The 16,111-nt window shown below is 42.4% G+C and overlaps 1 protein-coding gene across 4 annotated transcripts in view; it reads left to right on the top strand.

The window, feature by feature from the left end:
• The window catches only part of LOC121276031 (inactive phospholipase C-like protein 2), a 340,842-nt gene that overhangs the window by 181,223 nt on the left and 143,508 nt on the right, over positions 1–16,111 (top strand). For all 4 annotated transcript variants that reach the window (XM_041183974.1, XM_041183975.1, XM_041183973.1 and 1 more), the window contains exon 2: positions 12,070–14,556. In XM_041183974.1, coding sequence (XP_041039908.1) covers positions 12,070–14,556 — 2,487 coding nt within the window. The remainder of the gene's footprint in view (positions 1–12,069; positions 14,557–16,111) is intronic.

Raw genomic sequence — 16,111 nt, 5'->3', positions numbered from 1 at the left:
GCAAGAATTTCTGTGCCCGCTTTCCTGACTTGCCTGGGGCAAAAGATCCAATCTCTAGGATTAACTTGGATATTTTCGGATAGTGATGTCTATCCAGATTGGTTCATTTGGAAGCTTTCTGTCTCCCACAGACAATATCACCTTCTTTTCCAAGTGTCACTGAAATAGATGTTTACACCATATCCTTTTACTCTTGTTCTCCATTAATATGGTAATTCGTACTAAATTATATTACCAAATTAATTACATCACAGAAAGTGCTGGAAGAGCTCAGCAGGTTTGGCAGCATCCGTGCAGAAAGAAACAGAGTTACTATTTCGAGTCCAATATGGCTCTTCGGAACTCCACGGATGTTGCCAGACCCACTAAGATTTTCCAGCACTTTATGTTTTTTGTTTCAGATCTCCAGCATCTGCAATATTTTGCTTTTAATTAAATAATTGTTGGGCCTCACTTTAAGTTCTAAACCCTTTTTTGTTGGATTTATAAAATCCATTTTTGCTGCCTTCCCTCTTTATTGATCTCAATTTTAATTTTGCTTACAGCTTTACATCTTGCCTAAATCATTTTTTTGTCTTTGCTGCATCAGATTAACACAGCGCTATTTGTGCATTTCCTTTTACTGAGTCCAGGTGTCTCTATGGGCGCACAATGTACTTATTTTAATCTGTTTCGTTCTCTTTCCCCTTCGTGATTTTGGCCATTATGACCATCTCTCAGAATATTGTGATGGAAAACATTAAATTCAGAAAACTACCTTGGGTCAAAGTAGAGTACATTGTGAAAGTGGAAAATGAAAATGAGATGGTCATGTCCTTGACTTGAAAACGAAAATGTAAATGATTTTTGGAGTCAAAATCTATCCCACGTGTTTAGATTTGAATTGAGTTTTTTTTATATTCATTCATGGGATGTGGGTGTTGCTGGCTAGGCCAGCATTTATTGCCCATCCCTAATTGACCTTGAGAAGGTGGTGGTTGCTGCCTTCTTGAACCACTGCAATCCTTTAGGAACACCCACAGTGCTGTTAGGGAGGGAGGTCCAGGATATAGACCCAGTGACAGTGAAGGAATGGCGATATAGTTCCAAGTGACGATGGTGTGTAACATGGAGGGGAACTTGGAGGTGGTGGTATTCCCATGCATCTGCTGTCCTTGTCTTTCTAGATGCTAAAAGTCATGGTTTGGAAGTGCTATCAAAGGAGCCTTGGTGAATTCCTGCAGTGTACCTTGTAGACGGTGCGCACTGCTGCCATTGTGCGTCAGTGCTGGGGGGAATGAATATTTGTTGTGGACAGGGTGCCAATCAAGTGGGCTGCTTTGTCCTGGATGGTGTCAAGCTCCATGATTGTTTTTGGAGCAGCACTCATCCAGGCAAGTGGAGAGTGTTCCATCACACTCCTGACTGTAAATGGTAGACAGGGTTTGGGGAGTCAGAGGGTGAGTTACCCTCCATAGAATAACCAGCCTGACCTACTCTTGTAGCCACAGTACTTATATGGCTAGTCCAGTTCAATTTCTGGTCCATGGTAACTCGCCAGGATGTTTATGGCAGGGATTCAATTATTCTAATACCATTGAATGTCATGGGGAGATAGTTAGATTCTCTGTTGCTGGAGAAGGTTATTGCCAGGAATTTGTGTGACATGAATGTTACTTGCCACTTGTCAACCCAAGCCTGGATATTGTCCAGGTCTCACTACATATGGACATGGACTGCTTCTGTTCCTGAGGAGTTGTGAATGGTGCTGAACATTGTGCAATCATTAGCAAACATCCCCATTTCTGACCTTACGTGAAGGGAAAGTAATTGATGAAACAGCTGAAGATGGTTGGGCCTACGATTACTACCTTAAGGAACTCCTGCAGTGATGTCCTGAGACAGAGATGATTGGCCATCAACAACCACAATCTTCTTCCTCTGTGCTAGGTATGACTCCAACCTAGTTTTCCCCCATTCCCATTGACTCCAGTTTTGCTAGGGCTCCTTAATGCCACACTCAATCAAATGGTTCCTTGATGTCAAGGGTTGTCACTCTCACCTCATCTCGTTCAGTTATTTTGTCCATGTTTGGACCAAGACTGTAATGAGGTCAGGAGCTGAGTGGCTCTGGTGGAATTCAAACTGAGCGTCAGTGATCAGGTTATTGCTGAGTGGGTACCAGTTAATCGCACTGTTGACAACACTTTTCTTACTTTGCTGATGAAGTGGTTTGCTTCCTTGAGCAGTGCCCAGTAACCAATCATTTATTGCTCATTCCTTTTTTTTAATTCACTTATGGGATGTGGGCGTTGCTGGTATTTATTGCCCATCCTTAATTGCCCTTGAGAAGATGGTGTTGAGCTGCCTTCTTGAACCGCTACAGTCCATACGTTGTAGGAACACCCACATTGTTTTCAGCTTCTTGTGTGAGGACATGCAGCCATGTTGAGTCTTCACTGGTTAGCTTCTGCTGTATGCAGTTGTGTGCCACCTTGTACTACATGAGAGATGAAAGTACATAAGTGCATGTGGTGCATTGTGTTTGAATTATATGACTGTCATAGTTGAATAGTTGGCAATGTGTGCAGGCTGTGAAAAATGGGTTTGAGGCTTGCAGCAATGCTAATTGTGTGAGGGTGAGGTGAACTTTGAATGTGAAGTATGAGTCATGTGAGTTCAGGATTTTTGGTGGGTGTGTGAAGAAGTGTGGTGAATTTTGCAGTATGTGAGGCTAGTAGTTTCGCTGCAAGGATGTGGCATTTAAGGATGAGTTCACTGACCTTGAGCATTTGAACTTTATGGGGCACTGCATCCAGGTCCCTGGGGCTACATCATTTGGCATTGATAGGGCTGGGTATCTCTGCCTTCTGAGAGTTTATCTGGAGGGCCTCCTGGTACTCTGTAGATGAGGGACCTCTCTGCTCCTGTACCCTCCTGCATCAAGGCCTCCAGTGCTGCATTAAAGAACCTTGGAGTACACTCTTTCCCTTGACTCATTATTCAAATTTCTTTCTCCTTGGACACTCTTCCCCAACTGCTTGCAGCACCTGCTGCTGCCTGAATGCATCTCCCCTTTACTGGTGCTGCCAAGCTTTAAGTGATTCTAGAATTGCATGAACTTGGGCTCATGTCAGTCTCATGTTCTTGTCTCCTTGTGAAGTATTGTGGGGAAAGTCTTTGCTCGCATTGTTCTGACCAGATTGCAGACCCTGTCATTCACGCATCTACCCTGAGTCTCAGTGGATGTCAGAGCTGGCAGATTAACAGTTGAACTGATTTTCTCACTTCGGCAGTTACAGAAGTGCCGTGAACAGTGCAGACCACTCTACATAGTATTCATAGACCTCACCAAGCCCTTTGACCTTATCAGCAGACAGCCACTGTGAAAACTAGACTGCTCATCTGGACTCCCGGGCATCATTTCTTCCTTATACAAGAACATGCATAGTTTTGCTAGTTACAGTGGAACAACATCTGAGGCTTTCAAGATCAGCAGTGGGGAAAAGCAGGACTGCGTATTGGCGCCAACTATCCTTGGCATGTTTTACCCTGTGCTGCTACTGTATGCATTTGGTGAATCAAATGAGAATGTCTACCTGCAAGCCAAAGCTGACAACAAGCTGTTCAACTTGGCAAGATTGTGCACCAAGACCAAGGTGCGTAATGTCCAAGTCATGAGTTGCTGTTTGCTGATGACATTATGCTGGCATCCCACACTGAAGTTCACTTGCAACAGCTTGTAAATCAGTTCTCTCAGGCCTTCAAGGAGTTTGGACTGACAATCAGCATCAGGTAGACTAAAGTTATGGACCAGGATGTAGAGACTCCACCTTCCATCAACATTGACAACTCTGGAGGTCGTGGACAACTTCACATACCTTGGACTAACAATCACTAGCAACCTGTCCCGTGACGCTGCATCAGCACCAGGATTGCCAAGGTCACAGCTGTCATGTCAAAGGTGAGAAGTCGAGTGTGGGCCAACAGCAAGTTAACTGAAAATACAAAGCTCCATGTGCACCAGGCTTGTGTTCTCGGCACTCTCCTTTATTGTAGCGAAGCATGGACAACTGATGTAAGGCAAGAGAAGCTGCTGAACAGCTTCCAACTTTGCTGCCTCAGGGAAATATTTGGCATCTCCTGGTAGGTCAGAGTGCCAAATATGGAAGTGCACCAGCATGAGGGACCCCAGCATGTTTGCCGCCTTGAGTCAGCAATGACTCTGTCCACTGGGTCATGTGAACCGAATGGATGACGGTGACATCCGCAAAGACATGCTCTGTGGCGAGTTTGCTATTGGTCACCCAGGTCTGTGATACAGGAATGTCTGCAAGCGAGACTTCAAGCTGACCGGGATCGGAGTCGATGCATGGGAATTCCTTGCTGTTTAGCGGAGTGCCTGGAGACAAGCTGTCAGGTAGGGCTTGGAAAAAGAAGAGGACAAATGAAATGAGCATGGCGAAAGGAAAAAGACTGGATGACCTCAGGCCAACGCTATTCATCTGTGCCAGCTACGGAAGGGATTGCCACTCACCAAACAGCCTCTACAGCCACAACAGACCACATTCAATACAGACATGACATACACCCTAGGCACAGAACATCATCTCCCGAGATAGATGGATCAAAATAATAGGACAGTCCTGTTTTTGGAGTTTGGGAAGGAGGTAGAGCGGGCTGTTTGGGGTTTGGGGACTGAGAGGTGGGAAACTACTGGAGGGAAGATCTCCAGAGGTGATAAGGTCAGTGACAGTCCTGGGAACAATAGTTTGATAAAACGGTTGATATTCAGAAGAAATAAAAGGAGATTTTCCTGGGGCTATGTTCAAGTGCACTGGATCACTTGAGAACAGTGAAATCAATCCATTGTGTACACCAGGAGTGGATTTTCCCTGTGCGCTTCTGAAACCTGGGCCAGAATCTTCGGGTCGGCATGCGGGGGCAAGCCCCGCTCCCTGACACATAAAATGATGCACAGTGACGTCGGGCGTGCGTCCCGACATCACTGCACCTCATTCAGATCTTCAGTTTGGCAGGCACACACCGGAGTTGGCTGCTCACCTGCTGAACTGTCAAAGGCCTATTAAGGCCATTAAGGAAGTAATTAAGGTTGTTAGGAATGCTGCCCGTCCAACCTTAAGGTTGGCGAGCAACCAAAGAACCCAGGCGGCCTTCACATTTATCATGAAACCTCATCCACGGGCAGGATGTCACATGAGGGGACATGTCTGACATTTTTTTTCTTTATTTAAATTTTCCATGATGAAATTAAACTCCCTGAGGCAGCTCCGTGCTTGGAGATTTCTGGGCCCTTAGAAGCACATACGTGAAACAGCACAGGCCCCGACTCAGCCTACTCCCCCTGCCTGCACAAGGAGCACTCAGTGTTCCTGGGTGTGCGTCATGCTGGGCAGGCCTTAATTGGCCTGCCCACGTAAAATGGCGGAATGCAGCCTGTGGCAGGTGGCAATCGGCTGCACGCCCACCCGCGCCCACTCCCGCTCCCGCTCAGCTTCTCTGACGGGGAGAAAATTCTCCCCCTGCTGTCAGGTTCAAATGTGGGTCCGAAGCCTGCATGTGTGGGAAATGTTCACTCAATGTGATTTTCCCCGGGGTGGCCAGTGAATGGCCAGAGGGCTGGTTTGCTGTTCAATTAAGGATGGCAGACAGACCCTCTAAGCTCAAGGCATGTCAGTGGCCCTCCAGCTTGAAAGCAGCAACAGAATGACACGGAGGGCGCTTCAAAATGGAGGCGCCCTCACTCCAATTTTTTCAAACTTTAAATGAAAAATGGCCTTTACAGTCCGACCACCACTGTGGGAACATACCCAGGCAACTAAACTGTTCCCACTGCATCCAGGAACTTGGAAAACCTCAATATGCTTTAAATTGGGTCAGTTGGCTACCTGCTGCTTGTGGATGTGATGCTGAATGGAGCTAAGTAATCCACCCACTGTTCAGGGGCAAGAATTTCCCTGCCCGTTCACCCCCGTTCCTGACCTGCTGGGGGCAAAAGATCCAACCGCTAGGATTCACTTGGATGTTTGTGGATAGTGATGTCTATCCAGAGAGGTTCATTTGGTAGCTTTCTGTCTCCCACAAACAATATCAACTTCTTTTCCTGTCCAAGTGTCACTGAAATAGATGTTTACATCATATCCTTTCACTCTTGTTCTCCATTAATATGGTAATTCATACTAAATTATATTACCAAATTAATTACATCACAAAGTGCTGGAAGAACTCAGGTTTGGCAGCATCTGTGAAGAAAGAAACAGAGTTACCATTTTGAGTCCAATATGGGACATAGATTCAAGATAAATGGCAGAAGGTGTAGAGGTGACATGAAGAAGAATTTTTTTATGCAGAGGGTAGTGGGTGTCTGGAATTCGCTGCCCAAGTTGGTGGTAGAGGCTCTTCTTCGGAACTCTGCGGAAGCTGCCAGACCCACTGAGTTTTTCCAGCACTTTCTCTTTTCTCAGATTTCCAGCATCTGCAATATTTTGCTTTTAATTAAATCACTGTTGAGCCTCACTTTAAGTTCTAAACTCTTTTTTGTTGGATTCATAAAATCCCTTATTGTCTTCCCTCTTTATTGTTCTCAATTTTTATGTTGCCTAATCATTTTCTATGTCTCTGCTGCATCAGATTAACACAGAATACGGTGAAAGTGGAAAATGGAAATGAGATTAACTCATCATGGGACAAGGGAAAAGAATTACTGATGGAAGGTGTTCCCTTGAGTTTGGGTCTAAAGTGGATGGTTGGGACAAATTAGATAGAGTTGTACTTTGCAGCTGGCAGTATTGACATGAGAGAACATGATGCTGCTACCCAATTGTATCTTCACCTTAGAGAAAACAAAACTCACTTTCAAAGTTAAGGAAAATAAATACATTTTACTGAACTACTGTAAACTAAATATTCAGTGGGAAACTATGGGTTACAGAATTGTGTGCAAATAACTTATTGATTCTGCTGGACTTGAGTTCTTAGTTCTTCCTAATTCTTGGAAAAAAATATGCATTTTGTAGTTTACTGTTGCGTAATCATCCTTGTCTGGTGCAGAATTAAAGCTGCAGCAGTTGGAACCACTCCCATAACAGATGTGCTTCACTCTCAGCCCTCAAATCCACTCTAATTTGCTGTAGTTTCCATTTTATAATGAGTGAGCATGAAATCTAAAAGGGACAAAGAGTTGAATTGAATGTCTTTAGATTCTTGTGTCTATGCTGCAATATTTTTGTGCTGTATACCCTGTAAAATACTCCTCTATATCCATTTGCAAGGGCCAGTGATAGCCAACAGGGCATGCAAATGTTACATTATTAGATGTGTTATATATAAATGGGTGGAATTTTCCTTGCCCATTGGCGGTGGGTATGTTTGGCAGTGTGAGTGAACAATATGGCGAGAAGGCCAAAAATCAGTTTCACAACGCCGTGAAACCAGTTTACAATCATCCACTTTGCCAATCATTGGACATCGGGAACTTCATTGTAATACATCTGTGTATCATTATAAGCCCAGCTGCTGGAATTGTCCCCTCCACACTGGACCATCTAAGCACGACAGAATGTTTCACATCAGTACATGAGCAACGTGTACCTGGCGAGCTGATGTTGAGGTTTGTTTGCCTACCTTGCTTCAGGCAGCACTTGTGGTTATCAGTGCCAGGCTTCACAGACAGCACCACATCACTTTTAGGGGGGCTCACCAGCAGGTCTCTACCTATCAGACCAGCTGTAAGGTGGGGGTAGCTTATCAATGGCTGCGGGGCTAAGGCTTGCTTGGGAAGAGGGAGAAGTGGCCTCAGGCAAGGGAAGAGGCTGCAGGGTGAGGGATGTACTGGGGAAAGGGGGTATCCCAGGCTGTGTGTGGGGCACAGTTGATCTATGCAAGTGGCCTCAAGATGGTGAGGGCTGAGGAGGCAGTCTCCAGACGAGATGAGGCCAGATGGAGATGTGAGAGTATGTGTGAGAGAGTGAGTGGTGATGTCCTTTGAGCTGGCAGTGAGCGAGATGCCAGTGAATGTGTGATGGCCTTGTGAGTGTGTGTGTTTAGAGCGATAAGTTGGTTGCCTTACCCTGGTGACATCAATGAGATCATTCATTCTCTTTCTGTGTAGCATTGGCACTGATCACCACTGCCATCACCTACCAAGCCGGAGTGGCAATTGCTGGACCCTCCGCGGCTTGAGTGGGGGTGGAGGACATCATGGCAGGCCTCCACGGTGTCCAAAATGTGATCCAGGGATCCTGCTGAATCAGGGGGCTGTAGATTTCTTGCCTTTTGGGGCCATGTCTTGGGCAGCAGTCCTGGGTTGGAAGCACTGAGAACCTGCTCTTTAAAAATGGCACCCGGCATGAGGAAGCGGTGAGGTGACAGCGTGGTAGGCAAATGAGAGCCTGCCTGCCATTGAAACGGTGTGTTTCCCAGGAATGCACGATTAATGATACGGGATTGGGTTGAAACGGTGTGAAATGCCACCACTGCGGCTGGCAGGTAAAATGTTCTTTTTCCAGCCCGTTACCACACATTGTGCAAATCTGGGACGATTCCGCCCAAACTCTTTTCGATTTTCAAAGCTCTGAAGGTTGTTTTAATGTGTAAGTTGAAGGATTGAATTGTTTTTACTTGTTTGCAATAGAATAGCATTATGTTGGAGCATGTCATTTATGTCATCTGTGTATTGGGATTATACGTGACTTGTGATTTTTCCTCCAACCAACAAAATAAAGGTTTGCCAAATAATTTTCCTGAACTCCATGGCCTTTTAAGTGCTGCATTCAGCACTACATTAGTTGCACTGATTTTCAAGTGGCTATCTGAGCCAGTTCTTTGTTTTGAATAAAGCCAGTTGTTGCCTTGCAGCTTTATTTATTTCTGCCTTGGAAGTATTGTTATGCTTTGGCAGGTGATAATTACCAGGCTAACCAAGTCCCAAAGAGAAAATTGGTCAAGCTATCACAACGATTTACAATTTTTGTGTTTATTGCAAGAAGATATGTGTACTGAAGCCAGAAGGAAAGATCCCACTACCACTTTTGGAGATTTTAAATATTTAATTCAAACATTTATTAACAAAAGAAAAGAAAACGTAAATACATAAGATTACAGTTTCACGGTTAAATTTAATCTTACAACATTCCCCAAAAAGTTCCTACTTAGCTAGACTCACAAATAAACTTCTGTTTCCAGGCAACAGTGCGTATAGATTCTTAATCTATAAAACATCCGATAATATTACTGTAAGGCACCCACTATTGCTACAGGGGAGCTATCTCACAGGGCTTCTTTCTCTCTCTCACTTGACAATGGAAATCTAAGGCTTGTAACAAAACCTTGCTTTCTGGAACAACCAGACACTTCTCTGGGGTGGCTAGAGATTATTTGCTTTACAGGTCTGTCTGCACACAGTATACACTTCAAGATCCCACATGACCGCACACCATGCAGGCTTCAATCTTTTCTTAAACATGTTTTTTCCTCTTTCATCTTTAAACCCATTGTTCTTACCTTTCTTGGTAAGTTACCTTTCCCAGAATATAAAAATCTTTCATGTTGTCTTTATCCACTACTTTTGGGAAATCTGAACTTAATAAGCTTGCTTTATTCATTTATGATCTTTTCCAGTTGTAAAACTTTCTTTTTTCTCTCTTTGAAATTCAACAGCTAAAAATTCAACTCCTCATTTATCTCCTAATGTAAATTCCTATTCATGATGTATTTACTAGTATCCCATCTTAGATTGTCCATTTCCACTTCAAAATGCCTGCTTTTATGCCTAACCCTTTGATGATTTAAACATTGTAACCTGGCTGTCTTCAGTTTAATTAAATCAGTCACACGCACACCAACATACACACTGCCCCCACAGGCCTGCTTCACAGTATCGACAGTAAAACTGGAAAAAATGATATCTTCTTTACAGCATGGTTTAATTTTCTGCCATGGCATACTCTTGGTTGAGTAAAAATGGTAATTGTTTAAATCTTTACTGTACTTTTGTTCATCCCAGTTGAATGAGAATAAAGATGCAGCAGGCTTTGCTCACAAAATCCATTAAGTGAATTAAAAAGAATACATCCATGTTTATCTTGGGGAAATTGGATAAATAGCAATGTGAATTTGTTGAATTCATTGATAATTTTTATGATTCATTGATAATTTTCTGAATTGCTCACTCTGGAAATACTGGTTAACCCATGCCAATAAGGCAAATTAGCAATGCAATTTAACACATTCTGCAAATGATTTGGTATGTTCTAGTTTTTTGCTCAAAGAAAAATTTTCCATAACTTACTGTCTAAAACAATCTGAAATGTGGCACAAGGTATATTTTTAAGATCTGTGCGAATAAATTCAACTTTTTTTAGCCTACATTGAAGAAGACTCAAAGAGCAAGACTGAAAAGCAAGGCGACAAACAAAAATTGTAAGAAACCGATTGCACCAGTTATTAAATACTTAAGGAGAGTTGTGTCACCTATCATCCTCTCTCTCTCTTTCTTTGTTCAGGTAACATGCCCTAAGAGGGCATTGGCGACCATGGAGTTACATGCGTTGGTTCATGGTTATGCTTAACAAGGTACTGCAGTGGTTTACCATTACCTCCTGCTGGTTCTGGCTGACCAGGAGACAGACTCTCTGCTCTTGCTGCCTGCCATAGGCATAGTAGAAGGATTTGCAGGCTGATAAACAACCTTTTTGGCCATGTTATGAATGCACCTTCCTTGGCCTGGAGTGGGTCTGGAATCCAGAGCTTCTGCCCCAGAGGCAGGGACGCCACAAGACATTCTACCACCTATCATTAGCTGAAAGAAATAAAATGATTTAAATCAAGAATGCCTACCTAGTACAATGTGAATAATGTCTGCGTTTCCCAGTTAAATCCAACATAATCCACACTCGAGCATGCACAACTTGTACTTTACTGTTGAGGTTTACGGCATTATCTAAATGGTGCCAATGAAGCTTTGTGCATTTTACTGAGAGGTAACCAGCATGTTTTGTTCACCACATCACAAATGACATCAATTTATTTTGTGACCCTGTGCTGTTACGCAGTGCACACTGTCACAGGATGTTATCCCAATGCTATTTAATGATAAAAATGAAAGCAGCTATTGGTTATATTTTTATGACAGTAGAATTTTTTTCAGCGTTTAATTCAATATGAATGAAAATAGCATTCTTTGTTTGATTGGGCAGTATGCAGGTGACAATTAGTTTTGCTCTCAATATGTAACTGAATTGGTGCAGTGCAAATTGCTGGAATAGGCAGTCTGCAGGTATCATCACAAATGGGTATGGATCATAGTTATTACTCAGTCTTTAGTTTGTCCACAAAACCTTTATTCAACTTTCAGAAAATTGTGGAGCTCAATTTCTGATCATGCAGTGTCTTTTTCATTGAAGTGGGGGGTGAAATATCACAAAGTTATTTTGTAATTCGGATGCTATGAAATATTTAAGATTCTGCAGCACTGTTCGCTCAGGAAGAAGGGGATTGGAACAACAATCTTTGTCGATGTGTAATTTGTTTAAAGAAGTAACCTGTAGTTGTAACGTTTTTGAGATTATGTAGCCTTCTAATTTTCAATGTTTCCTTCCTCTCTGGCCTTTTGGGTTCTCCTTCAAGCAAGGGGCTAAAGCAACTATTTATGCTGCTGTTCTTCCACTCACTCTTAGAACTCCTTGTGATTGGTGTCTCTGATTTTCTTTTCCTCAATGTTAAGAATTACCCAACCTCCACTTTATAATGCCCCGCAGTGATCCTATTGAGATCATTGCATTGAATTGAATGAAGAATCAAGCCTCCATCTCATCATTCTCATTGTGCAGCGTCGCTTCGCTAAACCAATTCTACTTGACATATTAAGGAGAAAAATAAACTGCCTACTTTTGTTGTTTACAAGATTGGTTATTGCCACCCTTGTCAGTATCTTGTGGTCTCACAGTACAGCAGTTCCATCTGTTTGCTCCTTCCACCTATTCTCCAAACGATAGGAGCAGAGGTTTGCATGTGTTATCAAAGATCCTGCACATAAACTTTTGTATTTATAGAACTTTTTCCTCTTTGCAGGATGGCACCAGACAACGAAGGGAGAGAAAGAAAACAGTCTCCTTCAGCAGCATGCCAACAGAAAAGAAGATCAGCAGTGCCAGTGATTGCATCAATTCAATGATTGAAGGCTCTGAGCTTAAAAAAATTCGCTCAAATTCCCGAGTCTATCACCGCTATTTTCTTTTGGATGCAGACATGCAATCCCTTAGATGGGATCCATCAAAGAAAGAATTGGATAAAGCAAAAATTGATATAACATCAATCAAAGAGGTTCGAACAGGAAAAAATACAGAAATGTTTCGCACCAATGCTATTTATGATCATATTTCAGAAGATAGTGCATTTTCAATAATTTATGGAGAAAACTATGAGTCATTGGACCTTGTAGCTAATTCTGCAGATGTAGCAAATATTTGGGTTACAGGCTTACGGTACCTGATCTCTTATGGGAAGCACACACTAGATATGATAGCGAGTGGTCACAATAACATGCGGGCATCATGGCTTTCAAGTGTTTTTGCTGATGCTGATACAAAAGATGTAGGGCATATATCATTTAGCAAAGCTGTACAGCTTATTAAGAACCTGAATTCTGGACTGAAAAATACCAAAATTGAATTGAAATTCAAAGAATTGCACAAAGCAAAAGAAAAAGTAGGGACTGATGTTATCAAAGAGGAACTTATAGAAGTTTATCATGAGCTTTGCACGAGGCCAGAAATATATTTTTTGTTAGTTCAATTTTCAAGCAATAAAGAATTTCTAGATTCCAAGGACTTGATGATGTTTTTGGAGGCAGAGCAGGGAATGCCACATGTTACAGAACAAGTGAGCATGAACATTATTCAGAAATATGAGCCATCTGAAGAAGGACAAGAAAATGGTTGGCTTTCCTTAGATGGTTTTACCAAGTACCTCATCTCACCTGAATGCCATATATTTGATCCAGAGCACAAAAAAGTTTGTCAGGACATGACTCAACCAGTGTCTCATTATTACATTAATGCATCACACAACACCTACTTGATTGAGGATCAGTTCAGAGGTCCTTCAGATATCACAGGATATATTCGTGCTCTGAAAATGGGGTGCCGAAGTATTGAAGTAGATGCATGGGATGGTACTGACAATGAACCAGTCATTTATACAGGCCACACTATGACATCAAAGATAGCCTTCTGCAGTGTCATTGATGTAATTAATAAATATGCATTTGTTGCATCGGAATACCCTTTGATTTTATGTTTGGAAAACCACTGCTCATTAAAACAGCAGAAGATAATGATCCAACATATGAAAGAAACCTTTGGAGACAAACTGTACAAAAAGCCCCCAAGCGTTGATGACTGTTACCTACCCTCCCCTGAAGTCCTCAAGTACAAAATTTTGTTAAAGGCAAAAAAACTACCAGAAAATTGCGCAAGCTCTGCAGGTGATATTACAGATGAAGATGAAGGTGCAGAGATGGCAAAAAAGGCGGCAAGTGAGAATGCAGACCAGCAGAATGTAATTCCAAACAGAAAATTTAAGCTTTGCAAAGAACTCTCAGATATGGTGACTCTTTGTAAATCTGTACTGTTTAAAGACTTTACTGACTCGCTTCAAAATCAGAAATTTTGGGAATTTTGTTCATTCAATGAAGTAACTGCCGGTAAACTTGCCAACGAGTACCCGAAGGACTTTGTCAATTACAATAAGCGTTTCCTTGCCAGAATATATCCAAATCCAATGAGGATAGATTCAAGCAACATGAATCCCCAGGACTTTTGGAAATGTGGCTGCCAAGTAGTGGCAATGAATTACCAGACACCTGGTTTAATGATGGACCTTAATATTGGTTGGTTCCGTCAGAATGGGAATTGTGGATATGTGCTTCGTCCTGCCATCATGAGAGAAGAAGTCTCCTATTTTAGTGCCAATACTAAGGATTCAGTGCCAGGTGTTTCTCCCCAACTACTCCACATCAAAATTATTAGTGGCCAAAACTTTCCAAAACCCAAAGGCTCAGGTTCTAAAGGTGATGTAGTAGATCCCTATGTGTATGTTGAGATCCATGGAATACCTGCAGACTGTGCAGAACAAAGAACTAAAACGGTTAACCAAAATGGAGAGAACCCCATTTTTGATGAGAGTTTTGAATTCCAGATTAACCTCCCCGAGCTGGCAATGGTACGATTTGTGGTTCTCGATGACGATTATATTGGAGATGAGTTTATTGCTCAGTATACGATTCCTTTTGAATGCTTGCAACCTGGATACAGACATGTGCCGCTTCAGTCACTGACAGGTGAAATTCTACCATACGCCTCATTATTTGTACATGTGGCAATTACTAACCGGAGAGGTGGAGGGAAACCTCACAAACGTGGCCTTTCTGTGAGAAAAGCTAAAAGGTCAAGAGAGTATGCTAGCATGAGAACAATCTTGATAAAATCTGTAGATGAAATATTCAAGACTGTTGTCCAGCAATTGCGGGAAGCAGCTGATCTTCGAGAAAATATGCAGGTATGGTTGCATAAATATGGTTTGTTTACTCTCATGCAATGTAATAAGAATTAGGATAAATGTTTTCTTTTGATTAATTTTATGGCATGATAGAAATGGGATGTAAATAACAGCAACTTGAAATGGGATGTAAGTAACAACAACAGCACCTTTAACATAGTAAAACATCCCAAAGGGCTTCACCAAGAGTATTATCAAGCAAAATTCGACATTGAGCCACATAAGGAGATGTTAAGGCAGATAACCAAAGTTTGTTAAATAGGTTTTCAGGAGCAAAGAAAACAAGGATGAAAACTTTTAAAACTGAGGCGTTGCATAACTGGGACCCAATGTAGACCAGGGGTGATAAAGTAATGGGACTTAGTTAGAGTGAGGACACAGGCAACAACGTTTTGGATGACCTCAAGTTTTTGGTGTGTAGAACATGGGAGGCCAGCCATTGGAATAACTAAGTCTTGAGGTAACAAAGGCAAGGATGAAGGTTTCAGCAGCAGATGAGCTGAGGTACGGGAAGAGTCAGATGATGTTATCGAGGTGGAAATAGATGGAGATATGTGATCAGAAACTCATTTTGAGATCAAATATGACATCAAGATTGTGAATAGTTTGGTTCAACCTCAGACATTTGCCATGGAAAGGGATAGAGTCAGCATCTAGAGCAGTCTTCCCAATATTTAATTGGAGAAAAATTCTGCTCGTCAAATATTGGAAGTTGGGAAGGCTATCTTGACAGCTTAGAGACTGTAGAGGGGTTGAGAAATGGTAGCAGTGAGGTGTCATCGGTGCACATATCAAAAGTTATGTTTTGCTTTTAGATAATATCTCTGAGAGGCAACTTGTAAATGAGAAATAGGAGGGGGCCAAGGATAAATCCTTGGGGAAAGACTAGTGACAATGGAGTGAGAAGAGAAGCTATTGCAGCTGATGAAAATGGAACCAGGTGGACGTAGTCTCACCCACCTGGATGACATTGGAGAGGTGCTGGAGAAAGATGGTGTGCTCAAGTGTGTCAAAGGCTGCAGACATGTTGAGAAGATGGAGGAAGGATAGTTAACCTTGGTCACAGTCACATAGGATGCCATTTGTGACTTTGATATGTGCTGTTTTGGTACCGTGGAAGGGATAGAAACATGATTGTAGGAATTCAAACATGGAGTTAGAGGAAAGACGGGCATAGTTGGGAGACAATGGCATGTTCAAGGACATTGAAGTGGAAAGGGAGATAGGGAGTGGGGTGGGAGTTTGCAGGCATGGTGGAGCCAAGTGCTTTTTTGAAATGAGGGGTGATCGGAGCAGATTTCAAGGAAAAGGAAACAATAACTGAGCAGGGCAATCCGTGAACAATGTCAATCCAGTAACCAATGGGAAGGACTTATTTCACATGCACAGCAGACCTAAAAATGCTTCTTTAGCTATTTCCTGTCACATTCAAGCTTCTTGCATGCTACAATTTCAAGTTTCTTGGTCCCAATGTTATAATAGGTTCAGCTGGGAGATGGATTATCCTATTTGTGCGTGCTGCACCCTTCAGGCTGATCATGCTGTGAACTCATTA

This window comes from Carcharodon carcharias, chromosome 3 (genome assembly GCF_017639515.1).
Source record: "Carcharodon carcharias isolate sCarCar2 chromosome 3, sCarCar2.pri, whole genome shotgun sequence".
Taxonomy (NCBI): domain Eukaryota; kingdom Metazoa; phylum Chordata; class Chondrichthyes; order Lamniformes; family Lamnidae; genus Carcharodon; species Carcharodon carcharias.
The sequence above is the reverse complement of the archived record's forward strand: the minus strand, read 5'-3'. Positions and strand labels throughout refer to the sequence as shown.